The sequence below is a fragment of the Dromiciops gliroides genome, chromosome 6 (genome assembly GCF_019393635.1).
Source record: "Dromiciops gliroides isolate mDroGli1 chromosome 6, mDroGli1.pri, whole genome shotgun sequence".
NCBI lineage: Eukaryota > Metazoa > Chordata > Mammalia > Microbiotheria > Microbiotheriidae > Dromiciops > Dromiciops gliroides.
The window spans coordinates 11,532,469-11,557,329 of NC_057866.1; the positions used below are offsets into that span (position 1 = coordinate 11,532,469).

Here is a 24,861-nt window from a genome sequence, read left to right on the forward strand (position 1 = left end):
CCTGCAGGACTGTTGGGAGCCTTTCTTTTCTTTCTGGTAGAGGGCCATGGCCTTGTCTTCTTGTTCTCGTATTATCTCGCTTTCCTTTTTGGCACTTTACAGGGGTGGGGGAGGGTTGGAGGGGAAAGGAAAAAGTCCTTCTTGTACCACAGAGTGCCTTTGCCATCTGGACTCCTGCTAGCTCTGGACACGATGGGGAGGATGGAGGACCGAGAGAATGAACGGGGCACTTTGTGTTGCAGAAGTCACCTTTGGGATCCTCTTGCCCCAAAAGGTGTCCCAAGCCCACAAAGGCCCGAAGACTTCTCTCCAAGAGAGTTGGAAAGTAGGCTCTTCCCCAGAATGGAGGGAAGGGGAGGCAGGGACCTTGGCCCTACGGCCCGTGACTCTGGCTTCCTGGTCTTCACCAGTGGCTCCCTTTTGGCCTAGAACGCTGGAGGGAATGTGGGCCAGCAGATAATGACATCAAGAAATAAACTGAGTGACCCCTGTTAAGTCACTTGATCTTGTGCCTTGGTCAAATCACCTGTGTCTCATGTATCCTAAGTATGAGCTTTGCCTTTAAGTTTTTAATTTTCCTTGACAATAACCTCGTTCTCATAGAAGCTGCATCCGAACAGACCTCTCTGGAGAACAGGGGGAAAACCTTACCAGGCAGACCTGCCTTCCTTCCCATGGTGCCTTGGTGGTCAGAGGCTCAGCGGCTATTCATTCCATTGTGTCTGTGGGACCAAAAAGCACCTGCCACCACCATCCCTCCCCCCTATCCCCCCTTCCTCAGTTCTCTCCTGGGCCTGTGGATGAGTGTAATTACGTGACACCAAGTGACCTGGGCTTGTTTGGCACACCTCCCTTGGAGAGCCGGAAGCCACCTTTCAGAGAGCTTCCGGGGCCACAGCTGGCATTCTGTCCTTTGTGTATGATGGGAAACAGTTGTGATCTGATCACTCGGCCTTTCCTCCACTTCCTTTTGCCAGATTTTAAAACTGTGTTTTCTTTGAGGTGTTTCTGTGTACTTAGACCCGTGTCTACAGGTTCCACAACAAATTAGAGCATTGCATTTTGGGAAACTTGGAAAACTAAGATACTGTTTTATATATATGACTTCCAAAGGCATAGTTCGGGCAGATTGAGACTGGTCCCATAGTGCTCCTGTCTGGATTTCTTCATCCTGTCTCTCAGGGTTTTTTATCCTCTTATGTCCAGGATTAATTCCAAGTATATTTTCTTACAAGTAATATTTTTTCTTCCAAAATTGGATGTGGTAATACATTTATAGTGCTTTGTATATGGTGGCTGTTACTGTTATACTGGCTTGCCATATAGCAGGTTAATTCATGCATTCGGATTCAGTTGGCATGAAAACGGGATGCCAGCTTGTTTTCAGAATTTGTCTACCAGCCTCTTTGGGGACCTCAGCCCCCTGCTCTTAATAAAGGGATTTCAAGTGAGTGGCTTCTGAAACGTGTGTGCATTTTCCAGGAGCCCCCCCTTTGGGTAAATGGCTCTTCTGCTGTTGCTTAGAATCGGAGAGAAGCTTTCCCGCTTGATGGTGGGTTCCTTATCTCTAGGCCAGTCCTTGTAAGGTCGTTGGTTCACTTGGTATTGGGCGCAGTGTGTGATGCCGCAGAGCCCTGAGAACTCATCATTTATTAAGCAGTTGAGGGGGATCAGGTCTCCGGCTTCCACTTGGTGCTGTCTTCCCATCTCTTGCCTTTCCTTGGCTCGGGAGCCTCGGTCTCTTAAGCCAGCCGACTTGTGTGGGCAGGGTGTGTGTGACCTAGTCCCCCACCCAGGATGAAGTGGACTCAGTAATTTACATTTGACCCTTTTTGCTTTCTCCCAGCTGGATGTGGAGGGTGGCACAGTGATCTCTAATCAGGTCGCCCTACTTGGCCCTCCTCCTGGCCAGGTCAGAAAGCTCGATGCTCAGTGTTTTAGGCCCATGCTTGCCCTCTCACGCACATTCCTGTGATAGGTTATCAAGCACGAATGGTGAGCTCTGGGTGTCCGGAGCCTCCGTGACCCAAGAGGTAAAAGTCTGTCTCTGCTAGGCAGAGTTTTCTTTGATACAGACGTCCTCTAGCATAAAAGCTGAGAAGGAAGCATGGGGAGTGCTGGAGCCAGGGCCGCAAGGACCACGGCTTGGTTTTGGGAGAGGGGACTCAGTCAGCCCCCACTCATGAGGCCTTAGGCCAAGAGCTGCCGGCTGTCAGTGTGTGCTGTGGGGCTTGTGATAGCACCGCCTCGTTTGCCATTGTAACATTGCCTGCATGTGTTGGCCTCTGTTTCCTTTTTTTCTCTCTCCCTATTCACAGAAAACAAAATGCTCTCAGCAAACAAACAACCCAGCAGAGAATGAGAGCTGCCTGGATGTGGCAGCCTCGTGTTTCTCTGGCAGGTCAGGCTTAGGGAGTTGACTTTTTTGCTAACTTAGGAGAGCAGTCCCCGAAGAGAAGCCGGCTTGGCTGGGTTTGCTTTCTCTCCAACACACACACACACACACACACACACACACACACACACACACACACACACTCACACTCACACTCACACACGCATCCCAAGAGGTGATGGTTTCTCAGTGTCTTTGAAAGAATCTTTTTGAAGTAATGTAGTTTGTAGCATGTATAGTTCTCTGACAGTTATTTGTGGGCAGAAAAATAGCGACTTGGTTTAGCCAAAAAGCAGCACTTGTGGGTTGGTTCTTGAGGGAATCTCCAGTTAAGGTGGTGGTTGCTTCCCTCAGATTCTGGCTCCATTGACCTTGAAGGGGGAGCCCCCATCCCTGCCCCTCACATTCCACAAGGTCATTTGCAGAATCTCATAGTTTGACATTTTTAAACAGGAACTTTTTGTTTGACCTTAAAGGTCATCTAGCACATAAGATGATGGGTGTGACTGGGAACTAGGAGTAGAGTAGGCTATTGTAATGACCTCTCATCTGTGGGCCTGGGGAGCAGAAAAGTTGGGCCAGGCGTGCTAGTGCCAAATATAATTGAGTTGATGACCAGGAGAGATGGGTGGCAGCCATGTGCCACCCCCCCCCCCACCAGAGGTGTCCTGGGCTGGACTGGGAGGAGGTCACGGTGCCTTTTGTCCTGTGTCCAGTCACTCGCCGATGGGAATAGAACTGGGAAGTTGGTTAAATCAACTTGGACCGCTGGTTTTTTAAATTAGAAAACAAGCCGGATCCTCTTACTCCAGTTACTCAGACACTGAAAATGTCCCTCTGGCTCCAAATAGGAATTATGAAATTTTCAGAATCAGGGATAGGAGAGGTCCGGGACTTGGCATCCTGGCTTGGTAAGTGTGGCTCCTGGGAGTTGGACCTGCTGGCCAAGCAGCTCCAAGGGTGAGCAAGATTTGGACCAAGATTGTTGTTGTTTCATAGCCCATGAGGGGATTCCCTGCGCCAAAGATTCCTGATTTAGGCAGCGGTCAGGCCGCTGGTCACCCAGGGGCTGCCGCTTCAGACCCTTGTGATGTTTGTGTCTTTGGCCAAACATGGCCTCCCACCCAGCTGTCTATGCGTGTTTTAGTTTGTTAGCCTGGAAGAGTGCAATCGGATGAATGTGTATCCATCTATCTCTACACCACTCTTAACAGAAGTGTGCGTGTCTCTGTATCACATACCCTGAGAGTTGTGAGATTATGTAACAGAATAAAGACCACACCCTGTTTTTATCTGCATTCTGCCTTTTTTTCTACTCTTGGAAACTTATAAAAGAGACTGGACCTTCAGGACCAGCATGCCCAGGGCGTGGCCATCCCTGCTGAAGGGCCATCTCCCTTAGTGGCCTTCAGTTTCCTCACTGTAAAATCAAAGGCTTGGGTCCTGGGATTTCTTAGGCCCTTTCTAGCTCTAAAATCCTCTTCCCTACCTGACTCTCATTCCCACCTGATACACTGAGCTAACAGTGGCTCACAGATTGTCGGGTGTATTTTTTTTTTTTTGCAGGGCAGTGGGGGTTAAGTGACTTGCCCAGGGTCACACAGCTAGTAAGTGTCAAGTGTCTGAGGCCGGATTTGAATCCAGGGCCGGTGCTTTATCCACTGCGCCCCCTAGCTGCCCCTGTTGGGTGTATTTTAATCCTTTTCTTTTTCTTTTTTTTGGTGAGGCAGTTGGGGTTAAGTGACTTGCCCAGGGTCACACAGCTAATAAGTATTAAGTGTCTGAGGCCAAATTTGAACTCAGGTCCTCCTGACTCCAGGGCGGGTGCTTTATGCACTGCACTGTAATGATTGGAATGATGCCACCTGCTGGAGACTTACTATAGAAAAGCTCTGCCATGAAGTGAAGGTCTTTGAGGGCAAGACCAGGAGTCTTTTCTTTGGCATTAGGAAGTGACTTTTGCTTGTGGGAGGAAGAAGGGGGAAGCCTGGCGCTCTGACGGGTTCTTTCCTGGGGACTCTGGCGGAGAGCACAACTAGAAATGCGCTCTCCCTTTAATAGATAGATGAATGTAGGCCTTTCTCTTTACCAAATTCTTATTCTCCTTAATAAATGCTTAAAAGCCTAACTCTTGCTAAAGCTTAGAATTTATTGGTGACCATTCATTAGATATTTTAGACAGTTTAATTAGAATTTTAGCCCTTCACAGCACCACCTAGCTGCCCCTTTTGGGTGTATTTTAAAAAGAGGAAACAAAAGGTTTCTTTGGTAGGTAGTTAAGATCTACTAGAGAAGGGTTAGCTGTGATGCTCCCTTTAGACCTAACTGGGTACAGAAGAGCAAGGTCCACACATAGCCCTCTTGGCTGAACTTGCTGTTGGCTTTGGGGGGTTCTGGTGGTTGTTAGAGTGAAAAGGACTAGAGAGGTTGGAGAAAACTTCCAGGGCGGAAGACTTATATGAACAGATGTTGAGTGAAGTGAGCAGAATCAGGAGAACATTGTACACAGCAACAGCAACATTGTGCGATGACCATCTGTGATAGATTCGGCTCCTTTCAGCATACAGTGATCCAAGACAATGCCAAAGGAGTCAAGATGGGAAAAGCCCTCCCAGTCCAGAGAAAGAACTGTGGAGTTGGAATGCAGAGCGGAGCAGACATTTTCATTTTGTTCCTTCTTTCTTGTGGTTTTCTCCTTTTGTTCTGATTCTTCTTTCACAACATGACTAATCTGGAAGTATGTTTAACATGATCGTACATATATAACCTATATGAGATTCCTTACTGTCTTGGGGAGTGGGGAGGGAAGAGAGAAAAATTTGGAACTCAATCTTACAAAAATGAATCTTTACATGAAGGAAAAAAACCCCAAACCTTCCAGAGTCTTTTTTTTTTTTTTTTTGTGGGGCAATGAGGGTTAAATGACTTGCCCGGGGTCACACAGCTAGTAATGAGGTTGGATTTGAACTCAGGTTCTTCTGACTCCAGGGCCACCTAGCTGCCCCAAAATTCATTATTAATAATTATTTTCTCACAGTATTGATATCTGAAGGTATCTTAGAAGGGTGACCAGCCTCACTCTGCCTTCTGCATACTGGAAGAGGGTTTTCAGTGTTAGAACTGGACCTTTGAGGTTACCAAAGCCCAACCCCTTCCTCTTACAAATGAGGAAACAAAGGACTAGGGAAGGTGTTGTGACACATCCAAGGTCACACAGGTAGTAAGGATAGTTGAGCTGGAAGTTACCCCTTACCCCCGACTCCAAATCTAGTATTTTCACTCCAAAAAGATCCCAAGAAGACTGGAAAACCGACAAATACCATTTAGATGAGAATGATTTAGGGATAAATGTAACATTTTCCATTTGGCTTCAGTCAATTTACCAAGTACAAGAAAGGGGAGTTCTGATTAGCTATCAGTTTTTTTGAAAGAGACCCAGGGGTCATAGTGGATTGCAAATTCAAGATGAGTCCATAATTTGCTAGGTAAGATAGGGCAGCCAAGGAAGCTCATGCAGTGCTAGGTTGTTTTAAGTGAGGCGAAACTGGGCTTTGGGAAGAAGGGGGCTATTCTAGTCTTTCCTGCATTTTCTGTTCCGCTCAGGGCACATCTGGAGTACAGTCTTCCGGGAAGACTGTCAAACCACAGATTGTCCAGAGAAGGGCAGCGAGGATAAAGATAGGCCTCGGAACTTCCCCACATTATCGGTTGGGGTAGAGAATGACCTAGGGGCTATATGTCTATATAGTCAGGAGGATGTGACCTCAGCAAGGTTATTTAACCATTCTGAGCCTCAGCTTCTTAAAATCAGAAGCTCACTGTAATCGGATGAAATCTCATCTGTAAATCACATTATTTAATTTTAGCAGGGCCCTTTAATCCCCTCCCTGGGCCTTGATTTCCCCATCTGAAAAATGTGGACGATGGAAAAGCCCTAGTTCCAGGCCTGTGATTCCATGAGCACCCTTACTTTCACTTGCAGGACCTGGGAACAGCTAATTTGGAAAAGAGAAAACTTGGGGGGATTGATAACCCTTTCAAGGATCGAAAGGGCTGTTTGGGGGGTGGGGAGCCTCGGACTTGCTTGGGCGATGTGAGAGGAAAAAGAGTGCCACTCACTTGGAGCTGCCCAAGGAGTAGAAAGGGCTGCCCCAATAGGTAGTGAGCTCCCCATCCCCAGAGGGGGTCCAGCCAAGGCCAGATGACCACTTGACGGGCCGTGACACCCGGCATCATGTGGGCTGCACGAGCCCAGAGCCAACTCCGCCCATGGCCGGGCTCCAGAGGCTCCGAGCCACAGCCCTGTGGCCGAGTGGGAGATTTCCAGACTAGCTCAGTTCCCCAGCCGGAGAGCCCTTTCCTGGGCCCCCAGCACTCCCTTCTCCCCCTCCAGGGGCCCCAGAGCCTGCGGGCTCGGGGTTTGCTCCTGAGCTGCCCGGGCTCCGCGCTCCCACTGAGCCGAGTTTCGATTTAGCTGACGAAGCTGCGCCCATTGGACGGGGCGGAGTCAGACCGACCTCACCCACAGCTGGGCGCCGGGCCTCCCCCTGCTCGGCCTCCACCGGCTTCCCGCTGACTTCCTGCCTCCGGGAATATTCGTGCTGCTCCGGGATCTTCGGTCGGGGCCCAGGAAGCCCAGGTGCGATGGCCAAGATGGGACGCGCCGTGCGCTCTGTGTGTGTGTGTGTGTGTGTGTGTGTGTGTGTGTGTGTGTGTGGTCCCTGAGTACTCCGGGAGATGCCTTTGGATGATTGAGCTTTGAATTGGAACAGGTCGGGGAGAGGGGCGGGAGAGGTCACCTGGGGTACCATCCCCACCGCCCGATGGTGGCCAGCCTCAAACAAGAAAGCGGCGCCCAGCCCACCCCCCCCCCCGCCCTCGGGGTCCAGGGAGCGCTTTCTGGCGGAATGTGTCAAGGTCAGCAGGTTTCCGTTGGCATGGGCAGCTGCCAGCGGTGAGCCCCGAGTTGTGGCTGGCGGGAGCCTCAGCCCTCCGCCCGGCAGGTACCCAAACTCCTTTCTTCTCAGTAGTCCGTCCAGGTCCAATCAAGCATTAAGGATCTCTCTGCTTACTGCCAAATGGGACTAGGAGGGGGAGGGATGGAGAACAGCTGGCACTAAATAGGATTCCCTGGCCAGCCTTGAGCCTCCCCCAGCAGAGAGCAACAAGGTCCGCCCCCCCCACCCCCGTGACCGCACGCTGACCTTTTTCCACCAGTGCCTCCTATTCTTACTTTCTGTTACTAACACTGGAGATTTCTTGCCGTTTGTGTCTTAGGAATCCCCCAAGTGCCAAGGAAGTGACATCCGCACCCTGAAGATTCTGACCTGGAGAGAACAGAGATGCAGGTAGGTACTTAGCCGGTATTTGTAAGTCGGCCCAGGGGAGATGCCTTTTTGGGTGGGTCCCGCTGGTCCTATGCCGAGAGGGAGGCTAGTCTTTCGTTTTGTTTACCAGGCGGGCGCTTCGCAGCGAGATGCACAATCTGCCTATTATTCAGAGGAAGTCTCGGGAATTCGCTTGTGGGATGCTTTGGAGGACAATGGGGGTATAGAAAGACGCTGGATAAAGAAAAGACAACGCTAGCGGGGAAACACAACTTTCCTTTAGGAAGAAGGCAGAATGGGTGTTTAGCAGCCAGAACAGGGGCCGCGACTGGGGCACTTAGAGGGAGGACTGGTTAGGCAGACGGACGGCCAAGCCTCGGAGCAAACGTGCTCCGGTCTGCCCCCATTAGCTGCTCCCTCGCTCCGCAACCAGAACCTTGCACGTTTCACTTTTGCTTCCTGCGAGGACTAAGAGGGTTTGTAATTTAAGCTTGGGGGGTGGGGGGGAAGATACATGAATATAACACAGGATATGAGACCTGGGGGCGGGGGGGGGGGACGACGAACCTTCGAAGAGGATGTTAGAGCAAGGGTGTTCTTAGAGCATAGGATGTCAGAGGTGAGGGGGTCTTAGAACACAGATTGTCAGAGGTGGGGGGTTTGAAGCACAGGATGGCAGGGTGGGGGGTCTTAGAACATATGATGTCAGAAGTTGGGGGGTTTGAAGCACAGGATGGCAGGGTGGGGGGTCTTAGAACATATGATGTCAGAAGTTGGGGGGTTTGAAGCACAGGATGGCAGGGTGGGGGGGGTCTTAGAACATATGATGTCAGAAGTGGGGGGATCTTGGATCACAGGATATCAGGTGGGGGGGTTGGAGCACAGGATGTCAGAGGTGGGGGTCTTGGATCACAGAATGTCAGAGGTGGGAGGGTATTAGAACACAGGATGTCAAAGTTGGGGGGGGGTGGTCTTAGAGCACAAGATGTCAAGGTGGGGGTTTTGGAGCACAGGATGTTAGAATGTCCATCACAGATGGAAGGGCATTTGAAATCGAACTAATCCATCTCATGCCCACATCTGAATAGGAATTGTCCTCTAGAGCACCCCTAACAAGGAGTCATTGGTCATGAGTGAGGGGAGGGAGAAGGGGGGGAAGTGGGGAGCTCGCTACCTCACAAGACCTCCCAGTTCAGAGAGCTCCAGTTGTCAGAAGTGTTTTCCTTCCACCTGCCTCTACCACTCTCCTCTGGGCTCGAGCAGACAGGACCCATTCCCTTTCCACAGGGCAGCCCTTGAAAGGCCCTGCCAAGCTGGCTGACCCCGGGAAATCAGGTCTTACCCTCTCTTGGGCTCAATGTCCTCATCTGAAAATGGGGCTGATAGCACCCCCTTCCCTGGCTGTCGTGAGTAGCAGATGGGAGGCTATTTGCAAAAGGCTGAACCGTGGCTGGGGTTCCTGGCCCAAGCCTCCCCAGTGCCCTAGGTGCCCCTCGAATGCCCATTCTCACCAGCTGCCCACCATCCTGTATAACGTGGTGCCCTGGCACGAGCACAGTGTTCCACAATGGGTCTGATACCTTCGTACATGGGGTCCAGGGGCACCTGAGCTTTCCCTGATGCCAGACTCACAAGAAGCTGGCAATGTGCTGAAGTCCCCAGAGCCTGTTCAGACAAACTGCGACAAGCCATCCATGCCCCAGCTGGTGCTTGTGAAGGGGAAGTAGAGGACTTGACATCTTTATTAAATCTCATCTCCCTAGTCTGGACCTAAGCTCAGAGAGGTCTCTGGATTCTGACTCTGTCAGCCTCCAGATTTGTATCCCTGACGGATTCGATAAACATGAGTGTGGTGGTTTTCATCCATATCATTTCTTTTCTTTTTATTCAGCAACAAACATTTATTTTATTTTCCAGTTACATGTAAGGGTAGTTTTCTTTCTTTCTTTCTTTCTTTCTTTCTTTCTTTCTTTCTTTCTTTCTTTCTTTCTTTCTTTCTTTCTTTCTTTCTTTCTTTCTTTCTTTCTTTTTTTTTTTGCGGGGGCAATGAGGGTTAAGTGACTTGCCCAGGGTCACACAGCTAGCTCAGGTACTCCTGACTCCAGTGCCGGTGCTTTATCCACTGCGCCACCTAGCTGCTCCCCAAGGGTAGTTTTCAACATTCATTTTCACAAGATTTAGAGTTCTAAATTTTTCTCCCTCCCGCCCTCCCTTTCCTTCCCCCTCCACAAGATTGCAAACAGGTTATACATGTACAATCCACAAGTGTTCTTTTTATCAGTTCTTTCTATAGGGGTGCATAGTGAGCTTCCTCATTAGTTCCTTGGGATTGTCTTGGATCATTGCACTGCTGAGAGTAGCTAAGTCATTCACAATTGCTCATTGAACAATACTGCTGTCTCTATGCACAATGTCCTCCCAGCTCTGCTCACTTCACTATACATCGATGTTCATTAGTCTTGCCAGGTTTTTCGGGGATCATCCTGTTTGTCATTTCCTGTAGCACAAGACCATTCCACTACAACCATATAACACAGCTTTTCCCAAGCCTTTTCATGTTATTTTGATGTAGGATTTTGCTTCTGCCCTTCCCCCTCCCCCAATGAATTCTCTTCACCCCTCAATTTAACCCTAAACATGTCATCATCTACCTAAGTGACACAGTGGACAAAGCCTCACCCCTGGACCCAGGGGGTTCCCAGCCAAAACCTGGCCTCAGACACAAGACAGTTGCCCACTGTATGACCCCAGGTATGTCCCCCAGCTCCAATTTTTTATGGTTCTCTAGGGTCTTGTATTTGAAAGTCAAATTTGCCATTCAGTTCAGGTCTTTTCATCACAAATATCTGAAAATCTTCCTTTTCATTAAAATCCCATTTTTTCTGCTGAAAGATAATGCTGAGTTTTGCTGGGCAGGTGATTCTTGGTTGTAATCCCATTTCCTTTGCCCTTTGGAATATCATATTCCATGCCCTCTGGTCCTTTAATATAGAAGCTGCTAGATCTTGTGCTATCCCGACTGGGGCTCCTGCATCATTTCTTTTCTTTTTTTTTTTTTTTGGTGAGGCAACTGGGGTCAAGTGACTTGCCCAGGGTCACACAGCTAGTGTAAGTGTCAAGTGTCTGAGGCCAGATTTGAACTCAGGTCCTCCTGAATCCAGAGCTGGTGCTTTATCCACTGTGCCACCTAGCTGCCCCCTTAATTTTCAATATATCCCTTCCCACCACCCAACAAGCCATCCCTTGTCACCAAGAACAACAAACCAAAAACTGTCCTACAGGACTAACCTGAGTCTGGCTCCATCCCCATAGACCTCTGCTGTTATATAAAGAAGGGAGGGAGAGGGTCTCTTTTTCCCATTCTCCTGATTTGTGAGGGTGAGGTCCTGTAGGGCCCTCGGAGCATGGCAGACCAAGAGCTCACTCTCTGATTAAGAAGACAAGTTGCAAACTGATTACTACCACTGGAGACAAAGTGGAACATGTGTCGGAGGACCTTGATGACTTTAGTGCTGGGAGGGTTCTACCAGAGGCTCAAATGTAGACAGGGCAGCAGCCAGAGCTGGTGGGAGGTGGGCTGGGTTGCTCCAGAGGGTGTTTCCAGAAAAGTGGAGTGGACTTGGCCCACATGGGGGAGTTTGAGGGAACCAGGAGGGTTCCCCAACCAAACATGTCTTTTTCATGGGAGTACCATCCTGAGGAATTTCACTATTAGATATTAATTCCTTTGACTTAAGACAGTGTGCCCCTGATAAGGAAATTCCTGGGAAAGGAATGAGAATTTAAGCCACTATTAGCTGTGATACCTTACTAAGAATTAATTGAATTAGTTTGTCTTCCTTTTGTGGATTAGCTTATACCCTGTGTGAGTTATGGATAGTAGAGAACATGTTTTTTGATTGAGGGAAATAGAAAAAGATGCCAGTTGAGGGCATGGGTCATTTTCTGCTTTTGGAATTGTCCGGAATTGTCTCATGTCCCAAAAGAGAGTGTAAGGTCAAAGACAAATCCTGCCTCCTTCCTAGTTTTGCTTAAGACTGACTGGGTTTAACCTTTCGTTTCTTTCCCCATGGTGACCACTGAGGGCCTACCAGGCCTGTGCCTGTACTACCAAGGCAGTAGGGGAAGGGTGATACCCTGGGTCCTTTCTGGATCAGAGACAAGCCGGCAGGGGAGGGAGAGGACGGCACAAAGTGAGACGTATTCTGGGTAACAAGGCTAGCTATTGCCTCTGTTTGCCTGCTTTAGTATTACCCACAGTGCTGAGTTTGGGCATATGCCCCGATAGAAGAATGGGAGGTGACAGATGACAGCTGCACATCACTGGAAAGGCCTGGCATATACATGAGCTCCAGTGTATCAGCTTTACTCTCCCCAAATGGGTTGATTTAAACTCCAGCTTCTCTAAAGGGAAAACCCCCTCCCCAACCCTATGACTTCTTTGACTGTCCTCCCCCCTCTGGAATGATCAAAGACAGTTTCTCAGAAAGCTGGAAGTGGTAAGCAAAGAGAAGTGAGAACAAGGAGTTGTCTAGTTTATATTCCACAGTCTACGAGACTGATTTTCTGGAAGCCCCGAGCAGCAACATTCCACTTTAATTCGCCTTCACTAAAATGCTCAAGAAATGCATCATCAAGCAGGCAACAAGTATTTATTAAGCACTATGTGCACTGTGCCAACAGGCAGAAGATAAAGAACAAAGAAAATCAAAACCAGGGTCCCTGATCTCGAGGAGCTCACAATCAAATGGGGGAGAAAACAAGCCAACAACTTTGTACAAGCAAGACAGAGACAGGATAAATTGGAGTTGATTAATGCATTGTTCTGGTTAATTCAATTTTCTGGATTAGTCAGAAATGCTTTCTTGGTTTTGTCTCTAACGGTTGAAACCTATTAGAGATAAGCAAAGTGACAGGACCAGGTTGGGATAGGGTCTCTGAGATTCCGCCCAAGTCACATCACTTGTCTAAGCCTGTTTCCTCACCTGCAAGTTGAGTTGGACTTCATGGCCTCTGAGACTCCTTCCAGATTGGTGATCTTGGTGCCTCAGGGCCTTTGCCCTGGCAGAGGCTGGAGGAGAGAGGCCCCATTTCTGTGAAGGCTGGGCAGAGGAAGGCTATGATGATTCATAATGACAAGGATAACTCACATTTATATGCTGTTTTGTGGTTTGCAAAGTTGTGTTCCTTGTGCTTAGTTTTGTACCTTGAGAAGGACAACGATAGACTCCTGGAATAGGGAGAGGACAAAAGGTGTTTAGGCAGGAGATAATGCTTAGGGAGGGAGCCAGGATCCCGATGCTTTCAAGTGTTTTAAACAGCTGCCACACAGAGGAAGATTAAGAGCCAGAAGGGACCTTGAAGCTAGTCCAGTCCCTTCCCATTCCAGACAAGATAACTAAGCCTCCATTTTGCCAGGGTCACACAGCTAGGAGGTATCTGAGGCAGGATTAGAAGTTGGGCCACTTGTCAGGGCTGGGGTCCCCAAAGGTCTTTGCTTTTTGTTTGGTTTTTGGTGAGGCAGTTGGGGTTAAGTGACTTGCCCAAGGTCACACAGCTAGTAAGTGTTAAGTGTCTGAGGCCGGGTTTGAACTCAGGTCCTCCTGAATCCAGGGCCGGTGCTCTATCCACTGCGCCACCTAGCTGCCCCGGTCTTTGCTTTTAGTAAACCTTCCCGTACTCCCCCTTAATATGAAAGGATGTAGATTCTTTTATAACATAATTCATTTACAGGCCCAAAGCCCCTCATTTTACAGATCAGGAAGCTGGCCCAAGGAGGTGATTTGTTCAGAGTCATCTCAGATCTACTGGTTCCAAAGTCTAGGGATTTCTCCACTTTCCACTCTCTTTTTTTTTTTTTTTGCCACCACAAAAAGAGCTGCTATAAATATTTTTGTATATATAGATCCTTTGACCTCTTTGGGGTATAGACCTACTAGTGAGTATTGCTGGGTAAAAGGGCATTCATAGTTTTATAGCCCTTTGGAGATAGTTACAGATTGTTCTCCAGAATGGTTGGACCATTTCACTACTCTACCAACAGTTCATTTACATATTTATTTTTCCTGGATCCCGCCAACATTTGTTATTTTTGATAAGTGTGAGGTGGTATCTCAAGAGTTCTTTTAATTTGCCTTTCTCTAATTGATTTAGAGCATTTTTCATATGGCTAAAGATAGCTTTGATTTCTTCTTCTGAAAATTGCCAGTTCATATCCTTTGATCATTTATCAATTGGGGAATGGCTCATTTTTATAAATTTGACTCAGTTCCCCACACATTTGAGAAATGAGGCTTTTATCAGAGAAACTTGCTGTAAATTTTTTTTATATGATCGCATTATCTATGGTGCCTTTTATCAAAATGTGGTTTCCCTAATTATCTCCTTTAGTTAGGTCTGGTTTTGCTTTTGCTTTTGCTTTGTCTGAGATCATGATTACTACCCCTGCCTTTTTTTACTTCAGTACACACTTATACATTCTCCCCTCTTTCAACCAAATCTGATGAGAGTGAGGTTCAAATATTGCCTGCCACCCCCCACCATTTTATCCTCCGCTAGAAAGGCTCTTCCTTGCACTCCTCTTTTATGTGAGATAATTTACCCCCACTCTACCTCTTCCTTCCCTCTCTTCCCTGTATATTCCTCTTTCTCCCCTGCTTCATTTTTTAGGGGAGATTATCACAACATAACTCATACCCATGTCTTCTGTCTATGCAGACTCCTTCTAACTGAACTAATAATGATAAAGTTCTTAGGAGTTACATATATCATCTTCCCATATAGGAATGTAAACAGCTTAACTTTATTGAATCCCTTATAATTTCTCTTTAATGTTTACCTTTTTATGCTTCTCTTGAGTCTTCTGTTAGAATGTCAGATTTTCTATGCCTTTCTATGTCTTTTTTTTTTTTTTTTTTTTGGTGAGGCAATTAGGGTTAAGTGACTTGCTTAGGGTCACACAGCTAGTAAGTGTTAAGTGTCTGAGGCCAGATCCGAACTCAGGTCCTCCTGACTCCAGGGCTGGTGCTCTATCCACTGTGCCATCTAGCTTTTAATCAGGAATGCTTGGGATTCCTTTATTTCATTAAATGTGCCCCCCCACCCAAGAATTATACTTAGTTTTCCTGGGTAGGTTAATATTCGTTGTTCTTCACCTTCTAGAATATCATATATTCCAAGCCCTCCACTACTTTAGTGTAGAAGTCATTGAATCTTGTGTGAGCCTGATAGTGACTCCACAATATCTGAATTGTTTCTTTCTGGGTGCTTGTAATTTTTGTTCTCCTTGACTTGGGAGCTATGAAATTTGGCTATAATATTCCTGGGAGTTTTCATTTTGGGATCTTTTTAAGGGAGGGGATTGGTGAATTCTTTCAATTTCTATTTTACCCTCTGTATCTAAGCTATCAGGGCAATTTTCCTTTATAATTCTCTTTTCTTGATTGATTTTCCAGGTCAATTGTTTTTCCAAAGAGATATTTAATATTTTCTTATATTTTTTTCATTCTTTTGACTTTATTATTTCTAGATGTCTCATGGAATCATTAGTTTCCACGTGCCCAATTCTAATTTTTCAGTGAATTTCTGTACCTCCTTTTCTATTTGGCATATTCTACTTTTTAAAGGAGTTTTTAAAAAGAGTTGTTTTTCTTCAGCAATTTTTTTGTGCCTTTTTTTTTTTTTTTTGGTGAGGCAATGGGGGTTAAGTGACTTGCCCAAGGTCACATAGCTAGTAAGTGTCAAGTGTCTGAGGCCAGATTTGAACTCAGGTCCTCCTGAATCCAGGGCCAGTGCTCTATCCACTGCGCCATCTAGCTGCCCCTGTGCCTTTCTTTTAAACCAAACTTTACCAATTCTCTTTTCATAATTTTCTTGCATCTCTCTTATCCCCCTTCCCCCAATGTTTCCTCTATGACTCATCTCTTTTTTTTTTTTTTTTAAAGGAGATTTGACAGAAGAGATTTATTCAGAATCCCTTTTTTTTTTTTTTTTTTTTTTTGCGGAGCAATGGGGGTTAAGTGACTTGCTCAGGGTCACACAGCTAGTAAGTGTCAAGTGTCTGAGGTCAGATTTGAACTCAGGTACTCCTGAATCCAGGGCTGGCGCTTAATCCACTGAGCCACCTACCTAGCTGCCCCGACTCATCTCTTTTTAAAACTCTTCCAGGAATTCTTGCTGACCACGGTCCAATTAGCATTTTTCTTCGAGGCTTTGCTTGTAACTGTTTTCACATTGTCGTCTTCTTCTAAGTTTGTGTCTTGGTCTTCCCTGCCAGTATAGTAACTTTTTATGGTCAAGTTCTTTTTTTTTTTGTCGTTTGCTTGTTTTTTCTATTTTTTGACTTTGAACTCAATGTTAGAGTTGGGTTCTGCTTACCTGGGAGTGAAGAGGCATTGCATCAAGCTTTTGACTTTTCATGCTGCTAGTTCTGGGGGATGAGAGTGGGGTCTGCAAGTTTTGGGTGTTTCCAGGGCATTGTGATCCTGAGAGAGGTATAGTCATTGCCTTCCTGGTCTGCTCTGGTTTTTATCCAGGAAGGACCTTTGCTCCCTTGCAGCTATACATACCATTGCTCCTCTTAGCCTTGGAACTATGACCAGGCTTCTGCTCCCTGTGATCCATCACAAGCACTCTTCTCTGCCTTGGAATTGTGATGCAGAATGGCTTATGGGAAACAGAGTTGCCAATCAGTGCCAGCAAAAGATCCCCTATATTCTCTTTCTGATGAGTTGTCTGACCCTCCCTCCTTCCCCCTTACTGTCTCTGGGCTGAGAGCTTCTGAAACTGCTGCTGTTGTCACAGTTATCCACAAGGCCCACTACTGGTGTTCCTGCCCACCTCAGTGTCAAGATGTCCCCTGCAGACCTCCCAAGTTGTCTTAGGCTGGAAAAATGGTGCTGTTTTGTAAACTTGTTTGGAGGGGAATGTTGGGGGAGGACTGCTGTATCCTGGCCTATACTCTGCTACCATGGCCCCTAATAGATCATCCCTCTTCTAAGCCTTCTCTTCTGTAGGTTCACCACCCCCAGTTCCTTCACTGAATCCTTTTACAGCTTGTCCCAGACCCCATGGGACAGGCCCTCTCATCTTTCTCCATTTCCAAATGCAGCTTCTAACTTGCCCTTGGTTTGTGGTTTTGTAGCCAGAGCCCAAACCTGGAGACCTGATTGAAATTTTCCGAACATGCTACCGTCATTGGGCTGTTTATGTGGGTGATGGCTATGTTGTCCACCTGGCACCTCCAAGTAAGAAGCACCCCTTTTTTTGTGAGGTTGTATATGCTGGGGAGGGGGCAGACCCTGGAAGGTTAGCTGGTTAGATGACTGTTGAGTAGAGTCTCTGTTTATAGAAGACAGATTCATACTCGGTTGATGAAGCTACTTGGGTGGATCCCAAGTTTGATTTGGGGGGGGATGGCTAGATCATCCCACAACTGACCCCTTTGTGATACTGTCAGAGCCATGGGACTGGAGGGACCACTGGGTCTAACTTGGAGTGGCATTGCTTAAAAAAGGCCTTCCTTGGGGTGCCTCTCTTTCTTTCTTTTTTTTTTGTCCAAAAGGTGAATATGCTGGGGCTGGGGCTTCCAGCGTCATGTCAGCCCTGACGGATAAAGCCATGGTGAAGAAGGAATTGCTCTGCGTGGTGGTTGGAAGAGACAAGTACCAGGTGAATAACAAACACGACAGCAGGTACCAGCCACTGCCACCCAACAAGATTGTCCAGCGGGCTTTGGAGGAGGTAGGGAAGGAGGTCCTCTACAAACTGACCAGCGAGAACTGTGAGCACTTTGTGAATGAGCTGAGATATGGAATCCCTCGAAGTGACCAGGTACATCTACCCCCCCTGCAGGCCCTGTAGGGCTTGGGGCAGGCCACCTGAGGCCTTTCCATGGGGTTACAACTGGGAGCACATGGCCAGGAGATGAAGGCTTGCTTTTATCTTCTGCCTCCTCCTGGGTTAGGGGCCTTCTTTCTTCAAGCTCAGTTTTCCTATCTGAGAATACCCTCCCTGCTCCCTTGTAATGGAAAAGCTGACTTTAAAATGCTAGAGATTCCTTTGACTGAAACAAGTGAAGTCAGTCACCAAGCATTTATTAAGCACTTGCTGCATGCCAGGCAATGTGTTAAAAGAAAGGCAAAAACAGAGGGTCCCTGGCCTCAAGAAGCTTAAACTTTAAGGGGGAGACAATATGTAAATTAATAGGTCTGGATATTCACAGTAGATGACAGGCGGAAGTCTGAGTGGGGAAGATGTCTGAGTGGGGAAGAGCAGCTGGAGGGGCAGGGGCTGGGACAGGACTCTGGCAGAAGGGGGGACTGCAGCAATCCCTAGGGTCAAGCTCCCACCGTTTCTTTAGGATCCATGATTCCAGTCTCTCTGAGGGTGTGTTTCCGACATCTGCCCAGGCTTCGTCTAGTCTATGACTCTTAACGTAGCAGGACTGACACGGGGATCATGGCCAAAGAGTAGCAGTTAATGATTTCCCCAATGTTATCTCAACAAACATTTATTTTATTTTCCATTTACATGTAAGGGTAGTTTTCAACATTTATTTTCATAAGATTTAGAGTTCCAAATTTTTCTCCCTCCCTTTCCTCCCCCCTCCACAAGATCACAATCAGATTATACATGTACAATCCACAAGTGTTCTTTTTATCAGTTCTTTCTATAGGGGTGCATAGTGAGCTTTCTCATTAGTTCCTTGGGATTGTCTTGGATCATTGCATTGCTGAGAGTAGTTAAGTCATTCACAATTGCTCATTGAACAATCCTGCTGTCACTGTGCACAATGTCCTCCCAGCTCTGCTCACTTCACTATATATCGATGTTCATTAGTCTTTCCAGGTTTTTTGGGGATCATCCTGTTTGTCATTTCCTGTAGCACAAGACCATTCCACTACAATCACATACCACAGCTTTTTCCATCATTCCTCAATTGATGGACATTCCCTTGATTCTCAATTCTTAGCCTCCACCAAGAGTTGCTATAAATATTTGTTGTACAATTTTTCCCCCTTTTCTCTTTTTCATGATTGCTATGGTTAACTCTTTCCCTTCCATCCTATTCCCTTCCCCATGATATTTATTCTATTATCCATCTTCTTTCACCCTATCCCTCTTCAAAAGGGATTTGCTTCTGTCTGTCCCCTCCCCCACTCTGCCCTTCCTTCTTTTGCCCCTCTCTATCCCCTTCCCCTCCTATTTTCCTGCAGGGTTAGAGAGATTACTCCACCCAATTGAGTGCATACATTATTCCCTCCTTGAGCCAATTCTGATGAGATTGAGGTCTTTGAGCCAATTCTGATGAGTGTAAAATTCATTTACTGCCCTGCTCCTCTCCCATCTCTTCCCCCACTCCATAAGCCTTTTCATGTTATTTTGATGTAGGATTTTGCTTCTGCCCTTCCCCCTCCCCCAATGAATTCTCTTCACCCCTCAATTTAACCATAAACATGTTATCATCTACCTAAGTGACACAGTGGACAAAGCCTCACCCCTGGACCATCCCAGCCAAAACCTGGCCTCAGACACAAGACAGTTGCCCACTGTATGACCTCAGGTATGTCCCCTAGCTCCAATTTTTTTTTATGGTTCTCTAGGGTCTTGTATTTGAAAGTCAAATTTGCCATTCAGTTCAGGTCTTTTCATCACAAATATCTGAAAGTCTTCTTTTTCATTAAAGTTCCATTTTTTTCTGCTGAAAGATAATGCTGAGTTTTGCTGGGTAGGTGATTCTTGGTTGTAATCCCATTTCCTTTGCCCTTTGGAATATCATATTCCATGCCCTCTGGTCCTTTAATGTAGAAGCTGCTAGACCGTGTGCTATCCTGACTGGGGCTCCACAGTACTTGAATTCTTTCTTTTTGGCAGCTTGCAATATTTTTCCTTGACCTGAGAGCTCTGGAATTTGGCTATAATATTCCTGGGAGTTTTCCTTTTGGGGATCTCTTTCTGGAGGTGATTGGTGGATTCTTTCAATTTCTATTTTAGCTTCTTCTTCTAGAATTTCAGGGCAATTTTCCCTGAGAATATCTTGGAAGATGGTGTCTAAGCTCTTTCCTTGATCATGGTTTTCAGGTAGACCAATAATTTTCAAATTATCTCTCCTGGACCTATTTTCCAGATGAGCAGTTTTTCCCAGAAGATATTTCACATTGCCCTCTATTTTTTTATTCGTTTGGATTTGCTTTATTGTGCCTTGGTTTCTCCTAAAGTCACTGGCTCCCATTTGTTCAATCCTTATTCTTAGGCAATTATTTTCATCAGAGAGCTTTTGTACCTCCCTTTCCATTTGACTTTTCAAGCTGTTGACTTTTTTCTCATGTCTTTCCTGCATCCCCCTCATTTCTCTTTCCATTTTTTCCTCTACCTCTCTAACTTTATCTTCAAAGTCCTTTTTGAGCGCCTCTATGGCCTGAGACCAATTCGTATTTTTCTTGGAAGCTTTAGATATAGGGGCCCTGATGTTGACATCTTTCTCTGAGGGTTCCCATTGGTCTTTCTTGTTACTGAAGAAACTTTCTATGGTCCTCACCTTTCTCTGTTGGCTCATCTTGCCTTTCTTTTTACTAGACTTTTATCTCCTTAAAGTGGGGCACTGTTTCCAGGCTGCGGTATCCCAAGCTTAAGAAGTCCCAGGTGGTATGATTTAAGGAGAATCAGGTTCTTCACTCACCAGGCCTGTTTCCTGGTCCTAGGTGACCCCAGACCAACTTGCCAATCAACCAGCTTTGTGTGCTGTGGTTGTCAGCTCCAATGAGCCTGCGCCCCTCCCCATCCTGGGCCACTGCTACTTGAGCCTACCTCCTGGTTCTCAGCAGGGGTGTAAAATCCAAGTTCTGCCTCGGCACCAGCATAGACCCCTGTAGTCTCCCCCCTGCCCAGGGCTCAGCCCCCTCACCAGATTGTGAGCTTAGTTCCAGACAACACTGGCGCTTCAGCTGATTCAGAGGCTCTGGGGGTCTCCTTCTCTGGTGAGGACTTCCTGAGACTGGATCTGTGTCAGGGTGACTGTGGGGTTGGGCCCGACTCCTGTATCAGCACAGCAGCTCCCTCCTTCTGACCTTCCAAGCCGTTCTTGGTTAGATGATTTCAGCACATTCTTCTGGGAGTTTTGCTGCTCTGGGCATTTTCCTATGGCCTTATTTGGATGTTTTTTGGAGTGATCGTGTCATGAGTTTGGGAGCTCACTGCCTTTCCTCCGCCATCTTGGCTCTGCCCCTGGCTTTACCCCTCCCCAATGTTATCTGTTGGATCTGGTACCCTGAATATTATATTACTGGTGGGGGAGAGCTCCCTTGTGGGCCCCCTGTGTCCTATGGGCTCTTGAGAACCTGCAAGGGCCATTGATTTTCATCAGACCCTCTATACAGTTTGTCATGGCATTTAAAAAAATAGCTGCACAAAACTGAAGTAGGATATTTATTTATTTATTTATTTATTTTGCTTTTTAATTTTTTTTGGCAGCATGGCTAACATGAAAATGTTTTCCCTTATTTCACATGTATAATTGATATCATATTGCTGGCCTTCTTGGTTGGTGGGGGAGAGGCTGAAGGGAGGGAGAGAATGTAAAACTCCAAGTTTTTTTTAATTAAAATTTGTTTTTTTGTGGGGCAGTGAGGGTTAAGTGACTTGCCCAGGGTCAAGTGTCTGAAGCTGGATTTGAACTCAGATCTTCCTGAATCCAGGGCCGGCACATTATCCACTGCACCACCTACCTGCCCTAAAACTCCAAATTTTTAAAAAAGAGTGCTAATGAATAATAAAAGATTTCAAAAACATTACCAAAAATAATAGTTTTACAGACCCCATGGAAGGCCCTCTGGCTATCAAGTCATCTTCTCTAGATTCTCTGAGGAAGCCCCTCCTCACCTTCCTCTTTTCCCTGAAGAGCTACCCATTGCTTTTATGGGTCCATTACAGTTGGTTGGGATGTCTGGGAGGTGGAAGGGAGGTTGACAAAAATGGGTGGATTTCAGTGTTATGGTAGGTAGCCAAAAGGTTTAAACTGACAATGGTTTCTACCCCCTTGCGCTGACCATTCCACTCCTTTCTCTCTGTATGACTCAGGTGTCTCTGCCTCACACATGCCCTGGGAACTGTTTTCCTTTTGCCAAGGGAGCCAAAAGCCAAATCTAACTTTGCCAGAGTAAAGTATTTGGCTGGAATGCAGAAGAGCAGGCTTCCCTCTTGACCACAGTCTTCCTCTCTGTTCACAGGTCAGAGATGTCCTCGTGGGAGCTGGGATAGCTGGAGGTTTGGCTGTTGCTGGCCTCATTGGTGTGATGTTTTCAAGAAACAGACGACAAACCCAATAAGACAGCCACTCAAGTTACGGTAGCTTGGCTGTGCCACAGGTTATATTGTGCAATGTGACTTTCAGTGCCTTACTGCTTTTAATAAAGTAAGATGGTTTTACTACCAAAAACAAAAGATGCACTGGGGAATGGCCCGGGATGAGTCGGCTCCAAGCTCTCCCTCCTGGTTTAGAGTGAAAACTGAATTATCTTCCACAAATCTTTCCTGATTCTATGCCAGCCCAGTCTCTCCTTCGTGTCCTTGGAGGAAAAGAATAATAACTGGTCCCCAGACTGTATCTCATACACCTTAATCACAGAACTTGGAGCTGGAAGGGCCCTGAGTGATTGATGTTCTGGTCCTAATCCCTCATTTGAGAGAGGAGGGGATAGAGAGGTTGTGATTTGCCTAAGGTCACACAGTAGGACAGGTTCAGAACTGGTTTGATTTGGGGTCCTCTGGTAGCAAATTCAGTGCCTTCTTCACAATGCCCAGCTGCCTCTTGGTATACCCGATGGCATTGTTACCTTTATTGTCACAAAGACCAGAATTCCCTGCCTCCCACAGTGATTTCGAAAACAACCCAACCCCTACAAAGAAGCACATTTTATCCAAATGTCTGGATTTATAGAATTCCGGTGATGGGGTAGGGGAAGGGAGGGAAGAGAATGTCAAGTGTTCTATTTTCGGGTCCATAGATGGGATCTTGGGACAAGACCTTTCTAGGTGGCAGGGTTTCTCTCTGTCCAGCTACCCATAGACTTCCTGTGGCGAGCTACTGAGAAGGGAACTGGGCGTGCCAGTCTCTCTCTCCACCAGACCAGAAGCCTCCAACTCTCCCTTGGTCTTCAGGCTCAGGTGCACGGTGACTTTAGTAGGGCCATGCTCAGTCAGTCTTACAGCTGGGTGAAGATGGAAAAGAACTCTTTTCACCCCATGTGATTCGAGGGGCGTCAGAGAAGGACTCCAGTATATCAACGGACGAATCTGGCTGAAATTCACCATTAGAGATTGACCCAAATGCCGGAATTCTCCTGTATCTCCCCCCTTTACCAAATTGCAAAGCTACAGGTAATATTTGTTTCCTAAGCTCTTACCAGTCGTATCTGAGATCCTGTCTGGCCAATCTCAGGAAAGGGGGTAGAGTATAGGAAGGTCTGGGTGGTGCTTTTGAGACAGGTAAGAAGACAGGCCTGAAGCATGGGTTGCTGCTGAGAAAAGCTGGCCTGGATTAGAGTGGAATGGAGGGCAGTTGGGAGAGATTCTGAAGAATGGGCCTGGGGGAGAAAGAGAGAGACCGAGCAGTTCTTTGATGCTACTTAAAGTGAGAATCCATTTGGTTTGAGAGAGAAGTCACTCTACTCGGGCGGTCTCCTTTTTACAGCCCTTGGGGTAAATGGACAATGGTGGCACCCAGTGTGGGAACCAGATGAGGAGTTGGAAGAACCAGCTTTGCCACTATGTGACCTTGGGCAAGTCATTTGCCCTCTGTGCCTCTGTTTGCTTTTCTTTCATTTGAGAACAAAAGCACTTTCCCTACTTCTTCCCCAGCTGTGCCTTAAGGCTGAAATGAGATGATAGTGTGTGTGAAGATGCTTGAAAAGTATAAATTATTATATGAATAAGGGATTTTTAATGTTTCTTAATAAAACTTTACCTGTTTTTTCAAAATGTGTAAGTCATTTAGGTCAGGAGCAGAGGGGTGATATTTGTGGGTGTATTTTTTAAAAAAGTATTTCCTGCCCAGTCACTATTATCGTGTCCTAATGAGCAGTCAATCGGCTTGAGTGTCAGGTATCCAAGGCTTTCAGAAAGAGGGGAGGAATGCAGGCCTTGAGGTTCATCTCAGGTGGTTTGTGCAAAAGCGTGAGTTTGGGACAAGACTTTTCGGCCTTACTGACTGTGATTCGGTGGATAGATTGGGATGTTTCAGAGGTTGAAAGTGGTTCAATTTATGCATTATTAGGGCTTATGGACTGTGCCTAGAAAGAAGGAAGGAAGAGAAGGCGTAAGAGGGAAGGGTGAGGAATTCGGGCTGGGTCCAAGGATTTCTTTCCAGGGTTTTAGAGATAACCTTGTTATATTTCAGTGTTATCATTTAGGAATGAAAAGCTCCGGTGTCTTTTCCAAGCATCTTCCCCCTCCCCGTAAGGAAATTGTGGGGAGAACAAATGGAATGGACTGGGCCAAAACAAGTGATGGCTTTGGGGCAGGAAGCCTCAGAATGCCACCAGAATCTTCAACTATCAGGGACTTGGGTCAGAATAACTTGGGGAGAACCAAGTCCCCTTATATACAAGGACAGTAAGACCATCATCCAGTAAGTGTCAAGTGTCTGAGCTGGACTTGAACTCAGGTCCTCCTGAATCCAGGGCCGATGCCTTATCCACTGTGCCACCTAGCTGCCCCCAGGAGCACACTTCCCAAAGCTCATCCTGGGCACAGGCAGAGCTTCATGGATGATGGTGGTGGTGATGCTGCCGCTATATTAATAATAGTGAGGGTAAACAACCAGAAGCAGGACCTCCCAGGCTACTGCTTGAGTAACATTTCAGGAGGAGTAAAGGATGATAAAGACAAAGCATGTGACACAAGAGAAAGATGAGAGAACTCTCCAGGCTTGGAGCAAAGCAATGGGTGGCTGGCTCTTCCTGCAGAAGAGGGGCTCTGTGTGTCCTGCAGTCAGAGAAGAGGGGTGGTGCTTGGCTACTGGGCCACCTTTCTGGGCTGGGTCTCCAGGCTTCTCCTAGGAACGCCTCTGAAGCCTCACCAACCTGGATGACTACTACCCATTTACAGGTGATTCAGGTGAACACAAGCGGCCCTATCAGAATG

General features: G+C 46.8%; 1 protein-coding gene across 1 annotated transcript; it reads left to right on the forward strand.

Moving 5' to 3' along the window:
- The first annotated feature begins 6,675 nt into the window (after positions 1 to 6,675).
- Positions 6,676 to 23,687, forward strand: LOC122732653 (phospholipase A and acyltransferase 3-like). Its single transcript, XM_043972934.1, has 5 exons — positions 6,676 to 7,034; positions 7,673 to 7,743; positions 16,865 to 16,967; positions 17,285 to 17,553; positions 21,948 to 23,687. Exons 2-5 carry the CDS (start codon positions 7,738 to 7,740, stop codon positions 22,044 to 22,046), a joined length of 477 nt encoding a protein of 158 aa, XP_043828869.1. The 5' UTR covers positions 6,676 to 7,034; positions 7,673 to 7,737; the 3' UTR covers positions 22,047 to 23,687.
- The last annotated feature ends 1,174 nt before the right edge of the window (positions 23,688 to 24,861 follow it).

Bases quoted from the DNA above. Each gene is read 5' to 3' on its own strand.
- LOC122732653 (XM_043972934.1), top strand. The intron at 16,968-17,284 runs GTAAGAAGCACC...TTTGTCCAAAAG, and splicing joins TGTCCACCTGGCACCTCCAA to GTGAATATGCTGGGGCTGGG. The intron at 17,554-21,947 runs GTACATCTACCC...CTCTGTTCACAG, and splicing joins GAATCCCTCGAAGTGACCAG to GTCAGAGATGTCCTCGTGGG.